At 38.6% G+C, this 23268-nt stretch overlaps 3 protein-coding genes across 4 annotated transcripts; 2 read left to right on the top strand and 1 right to left on the bottom strand.

Moving 5' to 3' along the window:
* Positions 1–249: 249 nt before the first annotated feature.
* tlcd1 (TLC domain containing 1) lies at positions 250–7790 on the top strand. Its single transcript, XM_071497035.1, has 4 exons — positions 250–937; positions 1990–2072; positions 4322–4404; positions 5545–7790. Exons 1-4 carry the CDS (start codon positions 732–734, stop codon positions 5947–5949), a joined length of 777 nt encoding a protein of 258 aa, XP_071353136.1. The 5' UTR covers positions 250–731; the 3' UTR covers positions 5950–7790.
* Positions 7791–9695: 1905 nt separating this feature from the next.
* On the top strand, positions 9696–16454 carry rab34a (RAB34, member RAS oncogene family a). 2 transcript variants are annotated; one of them, XM_071497034.1, is made up of 11 exons: positions 9696–9898; positions 11591–11705; positions 11783–11874; positions 11966–12031; positions 12680–12781; positions 12869–12933; positions 13135–13186; positions 13264–13345; positions 14911–15001; positions 15368–15475; positions 15549–16454. In XM_071497034.1, exons 2-11 carry the CDS (start codon positions 11631–11633, stop codon positions 15614–15616), a joined length of 801 nt encoding a protein of 266 aa, XP_071353135.1. In that variant the 5' UTR covers positions 9696–9898; positions 11591–11630; the 3' UTR covers positions 15617–16454. The 2 variants fall into 2 exon arrangements, with proteins under 2 accessions (XP_071353135.1, XP_071353134.1); XM_071497033.1 differs by having other exon boundaries at positions 9698–9898; positions 11963–12031.
* On the bottom strand, positions 14603–19492 carry LOC139632217 (adenine phosphoribosyltransferase). Its single transcript, XM_071497038.1, has 5 exons — positions 19300–19492; positions 19030–19123; positions 18609–18755; positions 16908–17003; positions 14603–16806 (listed from the first exon to the last, which is right to left on the bottom strand). The coding sequence occupies exons 1-5, from the start codon at positions 19420–19422 to the stop codon at positions 16664–16666; spliced, it is 603 nt and encodes a 200-aa protein (XP_071353139.1). The 5' UTR covers positions 19423–19492; the 3' UTR covers positions 14603–16663.
* Between the last annotated feature and the right edge of the window lie 3776 nt (positions 19493–23268).

The following is a 23268-nucleotide window of genomic DNA, read 5'->3' as shown; positions in this document are numbered from 1 at the left end:
GCTATACAAAGAAATGTCATTATCAGGCCTACTATGGGTAATATAAATTAAATCCAGATAAGGGGCCTTGAACGGGTGGCGCTATAGTAACAAAAACAAACAAGAAGCTGAGCTGCGGCTGTTCCATATTTCCTCCAGGTCCTTTTCGACGCACTTTGCGCAAAATGACGTTTCAGCAGCCGCGCTAGGTGATTTTGTTCCTTGCGTAACATGATCGCAGCCACTGCCCCTCCTTATTTTTTTGTGGTAACAGGGAGCAGCGACGGCACCACCCACCCCGCTCCCTCTCCACCTCTCTCCCCCTCACTCCGGACAGACAGGCGGGCTGAGCGCGGCACATAACGTTACGCGGCGCTGCGTGAGGACAAACGCCGTCGGACTGGAATGAGCTGTCACGGGAATTCCCTTCAAGCCTTCCTCTTCAGGCTGAAAACGTGAGGAGAGGAGGTCTGGGGAAAAAAAAAAAACAACAACAAAAAAAACAAAAACAAAAACAAAAAACAGCAGAGGATAATCTCCTGCAGCTGCAGCAGCCTCTCCTCTCTCTGAAGACCCCTGTCCTGGAGAACACTCCTATCACATACCGAGCGTATCCGTCTATCACCGCGCCCAAGAGACGGTGACAGGAGGGTGGAAAAGCCAGCAGAGGGAAAGGACGAAGGGAGGTAGCTGTAAAAGAATAAGAAGAAGGGCCCAGAGACAGAGACAGAGGGAGAGCCAGGGGGGAGAGGATGGAGGCCCTGCTTCCTGTGCTGAAGAGTCACCCAGGCCCATCGGTTTTGGTGTGCTCTCTGATTTTCAGGGTGGCCCACCGGCTTCTGCAAAGGCTGCCCGTGCCAAAGGTGGTGAAGCAGGATGACCTGCACTCCTGGAAGTGGAGGAACCTCTCCGTCTCTCTGGTGCACTCCCTGCTGACCGGGGCATGGGCCCTGACCTGGTAAGTCTCCAACCACCCATCTATCTGTCCGTCCATCCACAGCACTGGGACAACCATTGTCTATTCACAGTCCACATGATGTGTTTATGTGTAGGGGTGTGTGTGCAGCAGTGACAGTCTGTGGCAGTCTGGAGAAGAAGGGCATGTCCAGGCAGGGTGAGGGACGGGGGAGACAATGGCATTTTTTAAGTGGGGGGTACAGTATCAGCCACACAAAGCTGTCATTGCTGTTTGCTTGCACTGTTGAATTCATGTGCAGCTCAGAGGAAACACAGTTTTTCAGCCAGTACTCTGGGTTTCTCAAGCTACAGCCTGCAGACAAATCAACTGGAAAAACCTGCTGGCTGAACGATTCTTGTGAAAGCATTATGAGAAACTATTTTTTGGGGTGGGGACTATGCTTATGACTCATCTGTTAATGTTAAGAAGTGGGACCAAGGTCAGTTTTTTGTGCTGTCTGCACTCTCCCTTTACTGTCACTGTGTGTAATATGTGACAGATTAAATTAGCAATGACTGAGAGCCACTGTGGAGGCAAAGTAAGCATGTCTTCACATTCAGAAGGAGGGTTTTTGTGCGCTGAAAGTGGTACCAAGGAAACATGTGAAACAGTGCACAGCTTTACATGTCACTTATTAACAATAATTCTCTTGTGGTGTGTTTATACAAGGAGGGGACACACAGAGAAACCTTTGCTTTTTGAGGTGTGCCCCTTTTGCCAGCTTCAAGAGCTTCAAGAAGTGACAAAGAATAATGGAAAAATAGTGAGCCAATTTAGGGAAAATAGAAAAAAATGTATTTTTTTAGATATACAGACACAGACAGAAACTAGAAAATAAATAGTTAATAGTAAAATGAAATAAAACATTAAAAGCTGCATTCCCACAGCTACTAAAAGGTGGGATATCTTTTGATCAGGGGGTAAAAAAAAAGCTGTAATACCTGATATTAATGTCTCTGCTTAGTCAGGCTTTTTTCTCCAGGAGTGAGCCCATGTTTGTCTGAGTGAGGTGAATACAGATCCATCTATCCATAACATGTATCCCTCTCCAGTGTGGTGGTTTGGCCAGAGACGCTGAGCAACATCCACTCTTACCACACCCCTCCGTCGTACCTGCTCGTCTGCATCTCAGCAGGTCAGTAAATGCATCATTGAAAAGAAAAGAACACTCAAGAGTAAAATACAACAACCGCAAAGCTGGGTTTTGGGATTTAAATGAAGACATCCAGTCGTATAGTCCACGTATGACAAGGAAAATGCTCAAATCAAGACATTTGAAAAGCTGAAATCAAATGTTTGGAATTTTGGTTTTAAAACTGACAAAAAAAATATTGACTATCAAAAAAGTTGCAGATTATTTTCTGTCAATAGATTAATTGACTTATCATTGCAGCTCTAGTGCAGAGCACTGAAGGGAAATGTGGGAGAGGTGTTGATTGAATTGAACTGAACCTCTTCTTCCCATGATCCCAGCCAGGGGCATAAAACTGTCACTTTTCCAGTTTGTGCCTTCCAGAGAAACAACAATAAGATCCGCCCCTCGCACCTGATTCTCAGAACAGACGAATGGTTGTTCCCTCTCAATCACCATGGACACCAGTGATAATCCCCTAAGGACTCGGTGGTCTGGTTGAGCTGTTATGTACATAGGTTGGGTCTTATGCGCATCTTTGTGTCACCATGGAGACACAAACCTGTGGAGATCCGCCCTAACAACAACAAACAGCTATTAGCTCCACTGAGGCCAACCACACTAGACACAGGTGGTCATGTTCTTTAACATAGCAACAGTGTGCCAGTCATACCGAAGCACAAAAGACTCTTGAATACCTACAGCTAAATGAGGCGTACACAGTTTAATAGAGAGATATTTTGGCCCCCACAAGCAAACACTGACTATACATTTCTCTGAAAGACCCTCTGATTGATGACAAGTGACTCAAGAGAAATTTGAATGTAATGTAAATATTCAACATTATCTTGTAAGTGTTTGTCTTTAGGTACATGCTGTTAGTGGTGGTTTTGTGGAATAAGTAAACAAAACAACTGGTGACACTTTGTTTAAATAGTCAGCTGCTGCAAACATCAGGTAACAGAAAAGACGCATGTGAAAACCCACCTGTGAGTTCAACGCTGCCTTTGTTTTGGACATGCTGGAAATGATTTCAATTCTTAAATTGGAAATTCCTAATTTTAATGATTAATTACTTAATATTACTTAGACTTGTGCAGTGGAGTGAGGTGAAACTTTAAAACAACACATTCGTTGTGGAGTTTTGTCTGGTGTAAAAAGTCACATCTGTCTGGTTCGTGATGCCAGTGCCATCAAGCTTTACTACCTCGGGAAATGTGACATTTACAGTGATTGTACCGGGTCCATCGATTACATTCTCACTGCTGTGAGATGGAACAGTTACGACTGTAAGCAACAATTATTATTATTATTAATTCATCTGTTTTATCAATTAATCAATTAGTTTATAAGTTGGGCTGCTCCACACATTCAAAACATTTTCACTTTACTATGACATAAAATAGAAAAAGACAGGAGAAGATGGATGAATTAAAAAAAAGACTTAATCAATTAAAAAAATATTTGCAGATTGACTGATCAATTAATCAGCTGTTCATGCTCTGGAAGCAACATCACGGACGCAACAAAAGATTCTCTGTCATCTTTACTTTATGTAATTTTAACAGATAAAAAGTTATGCGTGAAGACCCAATGTGAAAGAATCTTACGAAGTTGAAAGATAGCTAGAAAAAATGTTCATGATTGAATGAATTCATATTTTTATAGTTTCATACAAGTAAAGACGCCAAAGCTACATGGGCTCAAAGCAAACAAAGTCATTCTCCACATGCTGGCTGTATCTTTATGTGTCGTATCAGGTATAATGCAAGAAATGAATCAGATCCTACATTACAGAAGCTGGAGCCACAGACTGTTTGGTAGTTTTGCTTGAAAGATTACTAAAATGAGTAACCGATTATTGAATATTAGAAAAACTTTGCAGCTGTAAAACTAAGCAGATTAAACAAACAATGTTGTCACTTATTGATATTAGGCTGTTTCCATCCACTTTCTGTCCCACTCTCCAGAAGCAAATGTGCTTGAATTCACAGGCGTTCACAGTAATTTCTCATGGGACTTTTTAAATAGTGTAATTTGCCTACTGTTTGCATGTTCATTAGCTAACCATAAACTGGGTCTAACACCCCACACACTGAATGTCTGTTCTACCAGAGTGTCATGATTTAGCAGCAGTTATTTGATACTAGCTCGACTATCAGCACTGGAAAATCCAAACAGCAAACCATGACCAACTGTAGCTCGTTAACCATACAGGACTTATACCAGAGGCTTATTTTCTTTCCTCACAGGATACTTTGTGCAAGATGCAGGTGATATCATCCTGACAGGACATGCAAGAGGATCATGGGAATTCTTACTCCATCATGCACTGGTAAGACGGCATGCCTGTGGCCATGTCTGTTATTTTCTTTCGCTACATAAAGGTTGCATTTCTGGTTCAGATAAGGTATCGGAGTCACTATGTTTAACTCATCAGCCCGAGAAAAGGAAGTTGATCTGAGCCGGTAACCTGTTTCACATGTGTGTATAAAAGACTGAGAAAGAAGAAGAGGAGAAAAATAAGAGTTAAAGTGGTGACTTAAAAAAGCTCTCATCCTGCCAAACATCTTTGTTGTACATAAGGCTTAAAGATTTGTTGTATATGTTGTTGTTGATTCTTAGTGAATAGTACTGAACATACTGATCCAGGGAGTGGGAGTAATTACAAGTAAATAACACAAGCTGTTTGTGCTGCCTGGGTTGAGCTGAATGCAGCACATGGTGCCACTGAGCAGAGGATCATTGCAACTCATGAGGTCATCTGGCAGGCATGTCTTATTTTGTCTGCATCGCGGAGAGTATCTGTTTGTGCAGGGGCTTGTTCTTGAAATATCCAGTTTTCATTAACTTCCCATTAAAGTAGCTTTGAAGTTGAAAAATCATATTTTTCCCCTGTGTCTGACAGTATGACAGATGTGTTGCGTATTACATTGTTCCATGTGATGTTGATGAAACCAAGCCTGCTTTGTATACATTGTATACATTTCCCATCTTCAGCCTGACATTATTTGCTTTCTTTGGAAACTTTGGCTTCTTCACTAGAATTCAAGACTATCATCAGCGATTTGTAATTTTTTTTCTATTTTATTTTTTATTTATTTAACAGTAACAGCTCATATTAATAAATGTTGCTGTAAATGTGCCAGGGTTAGCCAAGAGGCTTCTATACATCTGTAGTCCCTCGAAAAATGTAAGGTGAAAGAGTATTTGCATTCAGATTGGTGATCCGAGATACAGCTTCGTAGTACTCCACACATTTGCAAATAATATGCAATAATAAAGCCTATTCACTCCTAATAATTAATCGTTCAATTAATAATAATATTAATATAAAGATAATAATAATGATGAACCTTAGCATTTTTGTGTAGTACTTGTCAATGTTAGTGCTTTACAAGGTAAAAGACGGAAAAAAATAGCAATGGAGTTTAGCAAACACCTCCTCCTCCCTTTGTGTCCGTCTCCTCCGCAGGTGATCTGGTGTTTCCTGTACGCCCTCTACACCCAGCTGTATGTAGCCGGCGCTGTAATCGCTCTCTTTGTGGAGGTGAACAGCGTCACTCTGCACCTGAGGCTGATGCTGAAGCTGGCCGGTGCTCAGTCCTCCTCCATGTACTACATCAACAAACTCGCCAACCTCTTCACCTACATCACGTTTCGTCTGAGCACCCAATTCTACCTCACCTGGTACATCATCGATAATTACTCCTGGCTGGACCACAGTGGATACTTTCTTGTCACCATGATAGTGATGAATATTATGATCCTGATTTATTTCTACCGCCTACTCCGCGCTGACTTCTTCCCCCGCAGTAAAAGCTATGTGGGACAGAACGGGATGCATAACAACAACTCCAAAAAGTTTCTCAGTGATTGACTGGGGAAGGTTTACGGGACTATATTATATTTTTATTTAGGGTGAGAGTTTACATATTTGTGTCTTTGAAACCGTAAACGAGACCATTCCTTGTGATGACAGGTTCCCTTGTTGTGCCTCACTGCCAAAGAACAACACCCCCCCCACACACACACCCAACCCACCCAACTACACAACCCCCGTCCCCTCAAAAAAAAAAAAAAAAAAAAAAAGTGGTGAAACAAGGTGAAGCCTCCTTTAGGTCCTAAAATATAATACAAACCAACAGTGCTTTAATTGAAGCTAGAACCTGGGTTATTTAGGCCTATGGGTTATTCTCTAGTGACATCTGTCAAACTATTGAGATGTTACCACTTTTGCTGAAAATTGTTTTTAGTATACGCTTAAAGCAAAAGGTCATTATTTTGGGAAATACAATTTGTGGCTTTCTTGTCAAGCATTACATGAGAAGAGTGATACCACTTTCCTTTTTGTTTTGGCAAATATGAAGCCATAGCCAGCAGCTGTTCAGTTTATCTTAACATGAAGACTGGAAACAGGAAGAATACCAGCTTTTTGAATGAGATGATAATTTCTGTAAATCCGATATATTGTGAACGCAGCATTAGAAAACAGATACAGATACAACAGCTCTCTCATTTAACTCTCAGCAAGAAACCGAAGTTTATTTCCCAAAAAAAAGTTTGAAATTTGAAATTTTGAAATTTTAGCATTTGCAAACAGTCTTAGCTGACAACCTAGCTATATGTTGCCATATATCTTCAACATTTGCATGGGGTACAGTGTTTTTATGTAGAGAACATTTAAATCTCGACCAGTTTTCTTTCTCTGGATGTTAGAATGAACAGAAAAGTGGAATTTTCTGACATTGGACTTTGAATTTAGCAGCAAAAGACTTACATTTTAATAATATGTGTACACAGTATGTTGTCTCCTTTTGTCTTGATGAAGCCATTTCTGGCTGAGGAGATGCTGGATTTGTGACTCAGCAGGTACATAATGTTGCAAAGGACCAACTGAACTGGTAACACACAAGACAACTGATGGTCCTTGTATGGTTTTTATATCAAATCTGTTGATATTTGACACAAGTGGAACTGAAGCTGGAGCTTCCTGCCAATTAATAGTCTGATAATTTTGCTCATCAGGAAGAGGGAACCATGAGAAACCCTTCATAATGAGCAGGCAGCAGCACAATCACTACTGATACTGCATCACAAGTAGTTGGACTTGATGTGGAGTAATAGAATATCCCCACAGTGTGTCGTATATTAGCTTGTTTGCGAAATAATCGGTACAGAGTAGATCCCTTTTTTAAGTATGAATGAAAGATGAAATTCATGTGAAGATGTGTCTCTTCTTCCTCTTCTTTTCCTCAAAAATAGATATAGCATTTTGTAAATATGTCCTCAAGTGTGCATTCCTTTTTGATATATTTCAAAGGATGATACAAGAACACATCGCCAACCATCAGTGGACTTTAAAAACCTAATGATCAGTACATTTCATTTTCTATTTCAGCCAACACCAAGAAGATCAGACATGGGCACAGTGTAGATGTGTCTGACCTGTGCTACAGTGCCTCTACCACAGTGCCTTCTCAAATGAGAGCAAAGCAGAGATAAAGATGATGGACAATAAGAAAGTAGCTATAATATAGAATGTCTGTATGTACATTTGTAAAAGCTGAGAGATTTTAGAGACAAACTAACACTAAATTCATTTGATCATGACCACAATAATGTGTAATGTGTCTTATATTAAAGTGACAACTGTTTTTTAGGAGCCCTGTATTTTGGATTGTTGAGTGATACTATGGATTAAAAAAGTGATTAAAATCACAGGGCTATGGGCTTTATGTGTGTTTTTCTAAGATGAACTCACCCGATAAGGGAATGTTTGATGTATTTATTCTTTGTTTTACACTCACTCGTATTAACACCTGAGAGATTTGTGGTAAAGATATAGTCAAATTCTGTTTTGTCAGATCATTTACATACATAAAAATGCCAATTCACCAAATTAAAATAATCTAGTAAAAATCCTGTGTTCAAAATTCTACTTAAGTCATGGCGGAGCTAATTTTAACTACTTTATATACAGACAATATTTCTGTGACATTTCAGTCATTACATTAAATCATCTGAGAAGTTTAAAAGGGAAAATGTCTCTTTGGAGGAATTTCTAACAACTCAAACAGATGAGAGGTGACAGGAGGTTCCCAGCTGAGGATCTTTTTACTAGTCACAAATCAAAAAGGTTAGAAACCACTGGTTTTTTCAAGTAGGGCACTGAAGGGGTCACAGTTCTTCTTGTGTAAACATATGTTCCTAAGTTCAGCAAAAGCTGATATGAGACTTCATCTACAAGAAAAACTGCTTAGAAAACACAAAGTTACAAAATTACAACTTTTACCGTAGCTGCTACGTTACGTTTCCTAAACCTTTTCAGCAACTTTAGCTGCTGAGTTTGGCCTCCTACAATCAACTATCAAGAGACAAAAAAGGTTAAAGTAACATTAGCTGCTAACTCTGCCCATGATAAAGTTAATACTGACATGAAACGAAACTGCAACAGTTAGAATAAAGATACAATTATGTTCCCCTTAAATTTAAACTTTGTAATATCCAAATGTTTGGATTTGCCTATTTTAAATTCTGGCCAGTAGGCGTCGCTCTGTTAACAGGAAGCATCAACATATGCACCTTTCCCTGAACCACCCTGCTGGACTGGATCAGTACTTCATCTCACCATCACTAAGTTAAAGTTATTTAACCTTCTACGACGTAAGAAATACAGAAGAAAAGATAACAACGAATACATAATGATTCTAAAGTGAATGCACCATGATAAAATGTCAGTAACATTAGCTGCACAAATGTCCATTTAGTATCATCTAGGTGAAACGTAATATTTTCAATAACATTAGTTACTTGCATTTGATGAGGTCACCAAAGATCTAACGAGCTGATGGACTGAAAAAGTCCATGATACATTAGCTGCAAGGGTTGGCAGTGTTTGGACGATCCTACATGTTTCTTTCTTTTTGATACTTCAGTCAGTTATATCGCAACACTAAGTGCCTGATGTGCAATTTACAGGTGGGGACCAACATGGTGGAGTATTTACATTATACAGGGACCAATCCAGGCTTCCCACACATTTTGTGCCTTGGAGACGGAATGATGACCCCCCCAGTCCTTCACCACTGTTTCAGGCCACGCCATCAAAAAATCAAACTCTAGATAGATAGATAGATAGATGGATAGATAGATAGATAGATAGATAGATAGATAGATAGATAGATAGATAGATAGATAAATAGATAGATAAATAGATAGATAGATAGATAGATAGATAGATAGATAGATAGATAAATAGATAGATAGATAGATAGATAGATAGATAGATAGATGGATAGATAGATAGATAGATAGATAGATAGATAGATAGATAGATAGATAGATAAATAGATAGATAGATAGATAGATAGATAGATAGATAAATAGATAGATAAATAGATAGATAGATAGATAGATAGATAGATAGATAGATAGATAGATAGATAGATAGATAGATAGATAGGTGGCTTACTCTAGATACTGCAGCCTAGATAGGTTTGTTCCCCGTCCTCATTTCCGATTGTTCCTCATTTCCTCCAGCAGGGGGCCGAGCAGAGAAAATCTGGGAGGAAAGAAAAAAAAAATCCAGGGAACTGAGTCAGCAGCAGCAGCGGGTCTCAGTCTGCTGCCCCCCCCCCCCCCCCTCCCCTCCCAACTTCCGTGGATCAATTTCAGCTCCGTTCCCCACAAACGCAACACTCCGACACTCCACAGTGAAGTCGGATGGGTTTGCTTGACGATATCAAGCATCTGTGCGAGGAAAGCGAGGCGTAAGGAGCAGAGGAGAGAGAAGAGGAGACTTGCGCGGACCTTCCTGTCTCGCCGAGGTAACATCTCCGCAGACTTCTGCAGCTCAGACGCGCTGGTTCTTAAAAGTTTAGTCGGCGCATTCATGTGACTGCGACAGTGGTGTTTCTTTACCGAGATGGGAAAAAAAAAGACTTTACCTGCAGTTTGGGTATAGACAAAAAGACTTAGAGTCGTCTGGTTTCAGTTTAATGGTGACTCAAACCAAATCCACTAAATTCCACTTCTTTGCCAGGATGAACAATGGGGTTAAATCCGATCTGCGCAGTAAGACGATCAGCAGTTGTCTGGTGCCGCTCTGTGTGTGGTCATGTCGCTCCAAGCTGTAAACCTAACATTTTCTCTCATTACAGTATTGTTTGACTTGGGTGTCTGCCCCAGACTGTAACTGACAGGGGGCAGATGTGGGTACAGGCTATGTTCCCCAAGGCGAACACATTGCAGTTGTTGTTAGTCTGATTAGTTCCGCAGGCATCCGGAAACCGACCAGTCCTCTACATGTGTGAAATGATTATTTGATCAATTAGTCAATTGGCGTCAATTATCGTTGAAGTCATTCTTGTAGGCAAAAACACCAAAGGTCCGCTGGCACCAGCTTCTTAGGTGTGAATATGTTGTAGTTTCTCAGTCGTCCACTGTATTTTATGTTGTACATGTTAACCTGTTAGACACTGAAAACAATGCACCCAGAATAAAAAGGTTACTGCTCTGCCCATTTGATTACAGTTGTAATCTGGGTCTCCCTTGTGAAGTAACTCTTTAAACTTTACAACCAAAAAGTCAAAATGAGAATAAGAGATACTAAAGTTGTCAGGGTCCCACAACAAGAGCAAGGCCTGGAAGCTGATGGATGCGGGGGAGGGCCGCTCAGCCCAGTGGATAATCCAGCCTGGGTTCTGGATGCCTGGGGAAATAAAACATCTAAAATCAGAGACAAAGATGGCACAGGAAGAAAACATGAGCTCATTTAATCCAAGTCAAATAGAAACTTGTGCCGAATGCAATATGCTGCGTGTTTCACTGAAATGTGGTGATTGAGTGTTCTTTACTCATTAACAGCACAAAAAACATTTCAAAATGTAATTAATACAAATATAGATATATACATGTAAGGCTGCCACAAAAAAATATCTCATTATTTTCTTTTTTTTTTTTTGATTGATTGTTTGGTCTGTCAAATGTGATAATATGGTTAAAATGCTGGAAGCTCAAGGTGAGGTTTCCAAAGGCTTCTAAGAAAAAAATCCTCAAATTGCCTTGAACTAGGGAATGTTTTTTTTTTTGAAAACGACAAATTATCAAAGTAGTTGCAGATTCATTTTTCTGTCAATTGACTAACCACTATTTGACAAAGTTTTTCAGCTTTATATACACACCCCAAAATGTCCAGAAGATTCAGTAAAACCACAACTAAAGCTTTGGTCCAACCAACACCTCAAAACCCCAAAATATTACATTTACAGGGATGTAAATTGATATAAAACAGAGAAAAGCAGCAACTCCAGAGAGTATTTGGCTTTTTTATTTTTGTTTATGTGGATGCAGATTTGTTATGAGCTTTAATCTTCATCTTGTGTATTTTATTCCCAGCAGCAACAGGAAAAATAAGCGCCAGGCCTGTGATCGGGCGCAAAAAACATACCACATTCGAACATCTTTAGCAAGTTAAAATGGCAGATTGTTAATGCTGCTCTCCGTCTCTGTCTGTCCAGCACGCCACGTCCCCGTGCTAAATATTTACCCGGACTGTTCATGTCAGTCCGAGTTTCAGCCATGAGTGTTCTTCCTCCCGTTCGAAGGGACCGAATCATCGCTCAGCTCCCTCAGGTAAATCCATTTACTATTCAAGCACTGCATCTATAAAACAGCCGACAGTCTCACAAAGTCTTCTTCCTCTCTTGCAGTATTTCAAGAAAGAGGCAGCTCTCCACACTAAAGACGATTTCAACAATAAAGTGAAGACTGCCTGCCAGGAGCAGCGCACCGGCACTGTGGGGTGAGCACAGAAACCACAGGCTGGATGATACAGAACGTGGTGTTTTCTTCTCTTATTTACTTATTGTTTCTTCTTTTATTCCTCTCAGCAGATTTAAAATCTCTAAGGTCATTGTTGTAGGTGACCTGGCTGTGGGGAAAACCTGTCTGATTAATAGGTAAGCACAAACACTGCTACTCAGTAGGTGAAAGCAGGGTGAGGTGCAGTATTAGGAAATAAATAACTTAAATAAGAGAAAACTGAGAGAACATTTACCTCCATCAAGAAAGAACATTCCTCTGAATTTGTTATTGGATTACTAAAAAGCTTTTTCATTCAAATACTTTCAGCAGTTCATGAGAAAATTATGAATATTTTTTTAAAAAGCCTTCCCATTATCAGGCCAAAAAAAAAAAAAAAAAAAACTAAAAAAACATATGTTCTCACTTACATCAAGATTCAGGTTTTTAACATATCCATGGGTAGGCTAGTGGCGTGGCTAGTGCTAATATCAAAAGCAGTAGATTCCATTTTTTCAGGGACTCAAACAGGGTTTATGTAACAAACCTAGAAGATGAACCTGCATGCGGATATTTTGCCAAGAGAATAGCCTGTAGTTTTTGTTATCTGGTCTCGATATGACTCTGCTTGCTGCACCGTGGACTAAGTAGCAACAGCAAATACGTTTTTGTGGGTCACATAATCTCAACCTTTTTAAGTGAGAACCTAAACATAATCAGTTCACAAACAGTTCAGTAATGCTGTAGTCACTAGTCGCTACAAGTGGATGAGGCACCTCAAGATGAATCCTTGTCTTATTTTGCAGATTTTGCAAAGATGCCTTTGATAAGAACTACAAGGCAACGATTGGTGTTGACTTTGAGATGGAGCGGTTTGAGGTGTTGGGTGTTCCTTTCAGTCTGCAGCTGTAAGTCTATTGTGTGCAAGCCTTACACATAAGTTAATAAACTGTGTCTGATGCACTGTTTCTCACCAGTCACTCTTTCCATTACAGGTGGGACACTGCAGGCCAAGAGAGGTTCAAGTGCATTGCTTCTACATATTACAGAGGAGCCCAGGGTAGGAAATTTGTGTGTTTTAACAGTAAACGAATAAGAAATGTATTAAAGACTGTCCTCTCTCCATGTACACATTCCTTAACAGAGGTCAAAATGTCAAGGAAGGAAAAAGCTGTGCATACATAACTGGAACTTGTGTCATTAACATGTTAAAACAACACTCTTAAAACCTTTTTCATTGTGATATTTTCTGTTCCTCCAGTTGTGATCATCGTGTTTGATGTAAATGATGTTGCCTCTTTGGGCCATGTGAGGTAAGTGTATTTATTACGAGCAGATTGTTTGCACTCTTACAGCTGGAGGATTGAAACTCATGTTTTTCTGTCCGCAGGCAGTGGCTCGAAGACGCCTTGAAAGAGAATGACCCCACCAGTGTCCAGCTGTTCCTCGTTGGCACAAAGAAAGACCTGAGTGTACGTCTTTTACTGTTTGAAATGGGCAATGCTTGTGAACATGTCTTTGTCTTTATTGGAGTCAAATGTGAATAGTTTGGATTCTTGCCAGCAGCACAGAGCGTTTGTGCCCAGGCTCAAACCTCAGGAATGTGGTTTCATCCTCCAGTAGACCCCAAAGCATATAAGACATGAGTAACTGTATTAAGCAGTGGTGGGAACTTTTCTAGTTCAAGCTGTTTTTAATTCTTTTTGAAATATTGGAAATTTTTCTTTTACTTCATTGTGATTTCAACTTTTCAGACTTTTCCTGTTCTCATGCTTTTTGTCATCACCACAGAACAACAATTTCACAATCTCCCAGAGCCCAGTAACATCATTATTAGGCTTGTTTTGTCTGACGACAACTTTATATCACTTACAGTGAAATAACTGGAACAAGTTGAGTATTTTCAGGTTTTAGATGATGTTCAGACAAGATTTGAAGGTCTCAGCTGAGCTGCAGGACACTGTTATGGGCATTTTTATGCATCCAAATTTCTTTAAAAATTCACTTGGACTCAAGGATGAGGTGATTAATTTTTAGTGTTCAAATGTCAAGGTTACGCTGACCTCACAAAACAAGGTTTTGGCCCTGTGAATGTGATGTCTTAGCAAAGCCTTCAGGGAATTTCTACAAATTTGGTACAAATGGTTACCTAGACTCAAGAACCAATTTATTAGATTTTGGTGGCCAGAGATCAAGGTTACGGTGACCTTCATTCTGATCTGTTGATTTTTCAGCTGTGCTCTGGTTGGTTGGTTGGTTGGTTGGTTGGTTGGTAGCCTCATTCTGATTGGTTGATTGGTAGCCTTACTCTGATTGGTTCATTTGTAACCATGTTCTGATTGGTTAGTTGATTTGTAGCTGTATTTTGATTTGTTGGTTGATTTATAGCCATATTCTGAATGGTTGATTGATTTGTAGCTTTATTATGATTAGTTAATTATTTTGTAGCAGTGTTCTGATTTGTTGGTTGATTTGTAGCTCTATCTCGGTTGGTAAGATGGTTTGCAGCTCTTTTTTGATTGGTTAGCTGGTTTGCAGGCCATCCCATTCTTGTGAACACGATATCTCAGCATTTCAGTAGAGAATTCTTCAAATTTGGCATAAACATTCACTTGGACTCAAGGTTGAACTGATTAGAGTTTGGTGGTCAAAGGTCAAAGTCACTGTGACCACAAAAAAACCCAAACACTTTTAGCTATAACTCTAAGAATAAAGAATTCACACAGCAATTATGACAAAGTTTTACACCATTGTTTTACAAAGTTTTACACAAATTTTATATGTTTTATATATATAGGGATGGAACCTGAAACTAGTCTGAGTGGCAGAGGCATACAACTGCAAATTCTAGTTTTCTTATTCTGCCATTTTTTTTTTTTTTTTTTTAGACCAAACGATTTATCAATTAAGCAAGAAAAGAATTGTTCGATTGATGGATAATGACAATAATAGTTAGCAGCAGCCTTAGTATGAATATTCCTTCTGTTTAACTTGGTTACAGCATATCTAACCTGGTTGCCTCTGGTTTCTCTGACAGTCTCCTGCTCAGTATTCTCAGATCGAACAAGATGCTCTCAAACTAGCACAAGAGATCAGAGCAGAGTACTGGGCTGTCTCATCACTCACAGGCAAGTGTTTGGATTTAAATATAGTCAATTGATCTCTTCCACTAACCGCACAATTTTCTCATGAAGTGTTTGAAAATAATTAGTTGGGGGAGTGGGGTCAGGAAAGGGGGATTATTCTTTTTGCCAAAGGCAGGGTAGTCTAATCAGTGGAGGGTCTTAAATTCCTTTCATGTTCTCATTATCTTTCTGGGGAAAAAAATACAAAACATACATCAAAATAAATACATCAAAAACATGTTTGTATGCACTGGTACTGTTTGCTAAATTAAATTCACTGTAAACTGGACACAGCGTTTGTTGTATTTAAAAATTACTATTCTGTTTTTATACAGTCCTTTACTGATCTTTATGTCTTTCATGCTGTAGGGGAAAACGTGAAGGAGTTTTTCTTCCGAGTTGCATCATTGGCCTTTGAGACCAACGTTCTTGCCGAGTTGGAGAAAAGTGGATCGAGGCAAATTGGAGACGTTGTCAGTGAGTATGCCCACTATCTCTCTGTAACCATGAAAACCACACGGTTTAACGCCCAGCTGTGTATCTGTTTCAGGAATTAACAGCACTTCAAACAATACGTACACTACATCAAAGAAGAAACAGCCAAACTGCTGCCAGTAAGGCTGGAAGCCGGAGTTTAAAGTAAAAAGGTACAGACTGAAAATGAGGATTTTTCTCAGTGGAAAAAGACTGTGGTTGCTGTCCAGCTCATGGGAGGGAGTTCTGTGGTCAGAGCAGGAGGAGGGACGCTGGAGTTTCACTTTCTGACATGTTTGAGTTCAGTTTTTCCTGGCCTGTAATGAGTTTTCCGCCGTGGGATGTGGATTCTTGTGGTGTTGCTCAGTTTAACTTGTCCTGAGTTACAGCGTGACACAGAAAGGACTAGTTCTGCTGAGATGCCAAAAAATGACTCTAGATGGTTACTTTACTTAGGGCTTGAATTAAATCTTCAGTTTTGCTACTGTAGTTTGTTTTGCAATCAATATTTATCATCACAATAATACTCTGGTTTACCTTAAATTCCTACGTTTTAAATGACAGTTTTTACTTGGTACTTTGCCTCCTTTCATAATATTGTAGATTCATGGTTTCCAACCTCTCTGCAGAAAGTAAGATAAAGCAGTAGATCACATGACAACAACAAAGATTTGAGGAAAGTCTGAAGCAATTCTGCGTTAACAATCATGCGTATCATCTCTCAAGCCTTCAGATTTATTATTTGACTCCTCGTGGAGGTCCCAGCTCACTGGTTGAGAACCACTGTTGTAATGCAAATGCATCCTTGCAGTGTATTCTTCATTGGTACTCTGATTGATCAATTATTTGAATGATCTTTTTTTTTTTTTTTATCAGAAACTGAAATTTATTGCATTAATGTTTGATCATTTATTGTCTTAAAAATTTCTGTTGGTATGTGTTACATGTCATAAAGGTATTAAAAAAGGGATCATATCATCAACGTGTTTTGAAAATAATATAAATGTATTGTGAAGAAATAATTATTTAGTTAAAGTCACAGCTTATGTTATTTTTAAAAAAAAAGTCATATTAAATAGGGTTTTCACTATTTCTTAAACAATTACAAAATGTCTATGCAGATAAAACTATTTCTTGACCATCTCATTCTTTCCCTTTTCTCTGTCACTGAACTTATTTTACTTTACTCGTTCAGTTGACGAAGCTTTTGAATGAATCAAGGTATTTCCCATCAATTTGGCTCTGCAGCTCTTCGGGGATGCAGTGAGAGAATTTGTAATTCTCTTTAATCCACTTCCCCCCTTCAGTGTTTTCAATGGCCACAGCTGCTACACCTGCAGGAAACAGTGAGACATTTACATTTAAGTGCTGAGGTTCAAAGATGAATGAATGAAAAATATAATGGCAGTATAATAAAGTTAACTTGTTGACTGACCTACAACAGTGGCTCCCAGTCTCTCCACCAGCTGGATGGCAGCCTTCATTGTTCCTCCGGTCTCTATCCATTGGTCCACCAAAAACACCCTCACCCCTGCAAGACCAAGAGTGTCAACCATATTTACATCTATTGTTTTTTTTTCTATTTTTCTTTCTTTTCTTTTTTTTTTTTTTGAAGTGTTCACATGGTAAACACTTTTTTTTATAAAGATAAAACAAATTCTTATTTTATTATGAACTACATTTAAAAATAAATTGTTAACTAAATAAAAATATTGAATATAATTTAAACAAGGAGAAGTAAAATTTATTATGCTACAGCTAATACAAGACAAAACAGCCACAACACAATGACAAATTTAGATTAACTGAGAATGTGTGAACTTTGCAATGGTGCGAACGTTATGTAGTCATGTAGTTTAGTCCAGTGGTTTCTAACCTAGGGACTTTAATCAAGACACTGATTTTGAATTCACAACCCAAATAGATTGGAAACCACTGGTTTAATATTTATATATATTTTTATATTTGTTGTACTTTATTTTATTTTTTTGTAAAATTTCACATTTATATTAATTGTAAAATATGAATAATATCAGAAATTGTTTGCATAAATAAGATGGTGGAATATAGATATCTGTCAATGGACTAGATGAAGATGAAGATGATCTTGAATCTTTGGTGTATTAAAAATGATAAAAAGAGAGTCTAACTCCAAATTGGCCTTTAGCGTATTTGATGTCAAAGATGCTATACCAAGCAGACTGAATCTTTGTGCAAGAGCTGCTGAATTTTTAATTCACAAACTGCAAATACTGTTCATTTGTAGTTGCACACTTGTTAAACTGTAATTCACTCCAGCCAACACTGGGGGATGCTGTGTGACAGGGAATGTACCATAGACTGTATATAAAAAGGAATGAACTGACCTAAAGCTAATTAATTATGTTTAAGTTATAATATCTACTTGGAGGTTCCAGGCAGCTTCTCAGATGTGAGGGTTTTCTACTTCTCTTTGTCTTAAATGATAGTAAACTGAATTTCTTTGTGTTTTTAGACAGTTGGTTGAATTAAAAAAGTGACTTCAATTCATAACTTTGGCTGTGGAAAATTGTAATGGTGATTTTCTTATATTTTATTGAAAACAAACCAAGAAATTTAGAAAAAATATAGATAGATAGATAGATAGATAAAGTACTTTTTTAATCCCTTGGACAAATTCTGAAAATATAGCAGATTAATTGATTAGTGAAAGCCCTGGTTAATTTATTGGAAATAAATATGTTATAATCTGGTCAAAGTCGCCTTCAAATCTTAAAGTTAGATATTTAAATTCTTCTTGATTTCGACACATAAATACAGCTGTGCATGGCAGCTTTTTCATGCTCACCACATCTAAAACAATTTTCAGTGTAGAGTTTTGGTGGCAGATCATGATCCAGGTAATCACTGCATGGAAATAATCCATGAAATGACTGAATATTCACAAAAACTACAACCAACATCAACTTACTGGTATCCTTGCCAGCACCCACAACAGCTGAGCAGTCAAAATCAAATGTGGTCTTATTTATCTTATAAGGTTTTTTTTTTAGCCCAGCTCTCGACCCTGAGCTGTCCAAACTTTACCAGCTGGGTAAACATTCATCAAGAGAAATATGTGACATGGTTACAGAGTAAAAAGCAAAGGAAGATTAACCTGGTTTTAGTACATCCAGTCTTACTTCCATATTCTTTTCTCTGCCTGTGTAGTCTGTGTAGTTTTGGTTTTGGGTTGCGACACAGAGGTGTCCTGCCTTACGGATGGCCAGGAAACCTTTTCCAAGAGTGGTGGCAACTGACGCCCCTGAAAAACACATGAAAAATATTCATGCACACTCACAGAATTATTATCTTTGAACTCAAGGAAGTATGCTTTCACACATTGTCATGCCATGTGCAACGAGGCAGGGTGCAGAGGAGTCAAAATATCTAAATTACATTTAGTAGGCTATTTTTGTCAGAGGGGTCAGGTTTCCCGAGCTGCCTCTTAAAATAAAATTAGTGTGAGACACCAAGTGCGACTGCTCTTAACCTGCCATTTATTTTCCTTGTTAAAAGGAATTGGTTTGTTTTCTTACCAAGAATGAATCCCATTGCATCTATCCCAGCAACCAGGTCAATGGTGTCATTGTGGAATGGACTGAGAAGGTCTTTGACACAGTCTGCAAGAGCCTGAATTAAGTGCAAAGAAAGCGAAGTTTGCATATGATAAACATACACTACAGGTGCATTTCTACTGTTTTAAATGAGCTTTAAAATGTGTTCAGTGAGAGGGAGGACAGCAGAAACAGTACCACCAGCTCAACAGTCTGCTGAGGAATTAGAAAACATCATTTTTCCCATCATACCTGTTGGTTGCAGTACAGTCTGGACGGATCCAGCCAGGCAAACGTTGGTCCTTTTGTATTGGGGGCCATCAGAGGAAGGTACCATCCTTTATGCCTGTCTGCAGGAACAGCCAACACATCCATTTGAAAAAACTCTTTTCTGAGCTGTTAGAGGGAGAAACTGAGGTGAATGAACTGGACCAGGAATGAGAGAGTTGCCCATATCAGGTTCCAGCGGGGTGGATGGTGGGTGGGAAGAGGCTGTTAATAACACTGAACTTAGTTACATATTCTCCCTGCAGTCAGGGCAGGATTTTACATTCAAAATGAAGTTAAGTAATGATTTGATGACCAGTGTTAGCCTCGTCAAGGTCTTTATGAAGTGTGCAAATGTTTGGATCTTTTTTCATTACTTTTGTTTCATCCTGCACCTTCTTGTTTTATGGTAGTGAGAGATACTTTGGTGAAACAATATTATTACATTAATTTGTTTGCATAGTCAAAAAATAAAATTTATATTTTTTATATTTTATTTATTTTGTTAGAATATATGACATCTACATGAAGACAACTACATATATACAAACATCCTTCTACTTACATATACTTAGACTTGGACATGAATTCAAAGGAAAGAGCTTGTGCATCTCTTCCAAAAACTCCAGACAAAACAAATAGAATTATGCAGAAAAGAATAATAAGGGCTAAGAATTTTAGTTTATCTACAGCAAATCCTTACACTTTGCATCACTCCTGACTTTTGTCCAGTGTATTCCATCTTTCAAAGACTTAAAACTTACAGGAGGCACAGTATTTAATTCCCAAACTGACATTATTGTTGTATGTTAGTACAGGACAAATTGCAGATTGAATGAAAAACTGCAACACATTAGCACACAACAGTTTGATAACTTTGACAAAGGTAAAAGCAGGCATAACTTGTTCCATTTGCACATTTCAGAATGTTGCATTTTATATTGAATAAAATTAAACCGGTGACATTAGAGAAAAGAAAATACTTTGGCATGCATATAAAAATGGTATTTGAGAAGGTACAGTAGATTCTAGGTTCTTTAACAGAGCAATGTTGCATTTCAACGCTGATCATCAGGAAACATGCAAAGACATTTTGTGACGTTAACTTAAATTTAAGCTGCATAACTTTCACCATTGCAACTACAATAAATCAAATCTTATAAATATTGTGATTTTAAGCAGAACTTTATCAATAATTGTCCTTAGAATATGAATACTTTTTCAATTACAATTACCTATTTAAACTACAGTTACCACAACGCAATCTGTTACGTGTCAACATATTGACTCTGATGTTGTGTTTGGAAGGACTTAACGGTGTGTTTTTATCAGCTTGTAAATCAGCAAAAACTAAACATACAGGTGTTAAAGAATGAGTCACTTGTTTCTTTGGTTGCATCTGTGCAGGCTGTGCACTGAAAACAAAGCCAACACCGTGGTCACTTGAAAATAATTGAATATCAACACTGGCCTGAATGAGGTGTGACTAAAGATCCTGTAAAAATGTTAACATTTTCTCTCATCCACGTCTCAGGTTGTTGGTCTAAATGCTGCTCAGAGCTGCTGTCTTCAGGCATTTGCCTTCAGATGTTTACGATCACCAGAGGACCAGTGTCTACATAAGCTCAGGTTGCGATCATGTTCACTGCAGGAGAAACTAAATCTACAATCTCACTGTATATTTCCGAGTTCTCAGACTGGAAAAATTATTACTGTTATCAAATAAACTGATATCTGAAATTTCACCCCAGTTTTGTGCAACAGAGTTCAAGCTGAGCTCGAGACTACGTGTTCGCTTTTCTGCCAACAGTAACTCTACTTTCCCACAGTTTTGATTAAAGTGTGTCTTAAACCCCATGAACTTACAGTAGATGTTATACTGGAATGTTGACATGCTTCCTGACATGGATTTTAAAGGTTATTGAAGTAGGCTATCTTATGGAGAAATGATTAAACCTGCAATAACAAATGTTTTGTCCACTTGGGGGCAGTGTAAAGAAGCTGTAAACACAACATGGACTATTATCAACTTATGGCAAATAGTTGCTTATTTACAAACCCAGCAGACATGGAACATCATTAGCATTCATTTGGAGTTGTGTTTATGTCCACCTGGTGATTGTAAGCTCAATATTTGCTCTCCTTTTAGCTCTTTGTGTTGTGCAAAGCGCTCCACTAAAATGATCTGAGGAGGGCAGTAATAATTTTTTTTTTTTTGGGGGGGGGGGCTGACCTTCATTGGACTTAGGCTATCTACAACAGAATATAAAAAACTTTACTTGTCAATTATATAATACTTATTTAATAAACGCACTATAATGTAGTTGTTGCAGATATGAGGACATTTTGAAGTTTTTATTAATGTACAGTATTTGTCAACAAGTATGACATCTTCTGTGAAGCAAGGATCAACTACAGAGTGGGAAAAGTTGGCAACTGCTGAGAGGCCCCAGAACTCCAGGCCCACGGAGCTCACAACGCCCACAACGCCCACATGGATGCTCCTCATCTTGTCATTTTTGGCTTTATTCCAAGAGATGTTGACTTACTTTGCATTTCAGCACCATTTGGAGGAGCAAGAAACGAGATGATGAAGGTGAAATTATTATATAATTTATATATATTATATATATATTATTATATTTCAACCATTACCTGATGTATCTACTGTTACAGCCCACACAGACACAGTAATAACTAGCTGATCAAACACAATTTAGCTCACATTTGAGAGGCTGGTACCAGTGAATTTTTGGTATTTGTGCTTAGAAATGGCTTAAATGTTAACTCGGTTATCAAACTTGTTGCCATTGCCAATTGCCAATTTGTCAAACACAAACAACTGATTGATTTATGTACTAATCATTTTTGCTCTAGATCACTGGTCATCTTTGAGTGACTGGGGAAATAATGAAAGTGCCATGTTCTGTATGGGTCAATAGGGGCCCAACTAACATTTTTTTTTCCCAGGAGCCCATGCAATGTTAATCTGGCCAGGCTATGAACACATACTACAACTGTGTTTTACTATATTGTCATTTATTATGTGATTAAACACCAGCCTCCACTCATGCGCACCCAAAGGAGGCATTCAATTTGTTATCAAATGCTTTAAACACATGTAAACACTTACATCTGCTTACAATTTCAGTTATTAAATGTTTGCATACTACTTATAAATCCTTGAAGTAAAGTGTTCTCCATATCTTGTACCACGTGTCATGCAGATTAAAAGCATTTACACTGATGAGGTAATTGCATTCACTAACTTGCAGGATTCATTTTGCACTTTTCAAACACAGCAGGCCTGATGCACTGAGCTCAAAGAAGCACACTGACTCCTCAGCTCCTCCAGGTGGTGATGTTCTGCAGCTGCTGACCTGTGTGTAGACAAGAGCAAAGAAAAGGAGCCTTACCCAGCAGGAATCAATGCAATACATATTTCATTAAGTGTCACCTTTCTGCTTCACTGTGCGGTGTGGGTTGACTCCAAATATTTCCTGGTGAACAGCAGGATTATTAGCCTCTCTTTGCTCTAAATCCCTCCTCCATTGAGCACTTTAATTCATGAGAAACTTTTTGCCCCCCTCTCTCAAGATCTGGTCGAATGTTGCGTCTGGTGATTTTACATCATTTCTCTCCGCCTTCCAGCAATCCGATTTCAGTGCCTTGAATAGGCTGGATCTCCGCCAGCTCTGAGTAAGACCAGCCATGTGACAAAACACTGGGCTGATTAGAAACCAAACCTGACAAGAGGTTTTTCTTTTCTCTGGGGAACAGTCGCTTGTTCATAGATGCACAGCTGTGCATCATTTTCTAAACTCAAATGTGTTCATTGTAGTGAGAATTTGTCAAAATAGGTCACATGAAAGCCCACATAGGTCAGAGAAGGTATTGATCAGAAACAGATCTACAATAATTGAATGCATGAAACATGTTAAACAGCACACTAAT

This window comes from Trachinotus anak, unplaced genomic scaffold, assembly GCF_046630095.1.
Source record: "Trachinotus anak isolate AG129_WGS33_773 ecotype Australia unplaced genomic scaffold, CSIRO_AGI_Tana_v1 ptg000014l, whole genome shotgun sequence".
In the NCBI taxonomy this organism is placed as follows: Eukaryota; Metazoa; Chordata; class Actinopteri; order Carangiformes; family Carangidae; genus Trachinotus; species Trachinotus anak.
The sequence above is the reverse complement of the archived record's forward strand: the minus strand, read 5'-3'. Positions and strand labels throughout refer to the sequence as shown.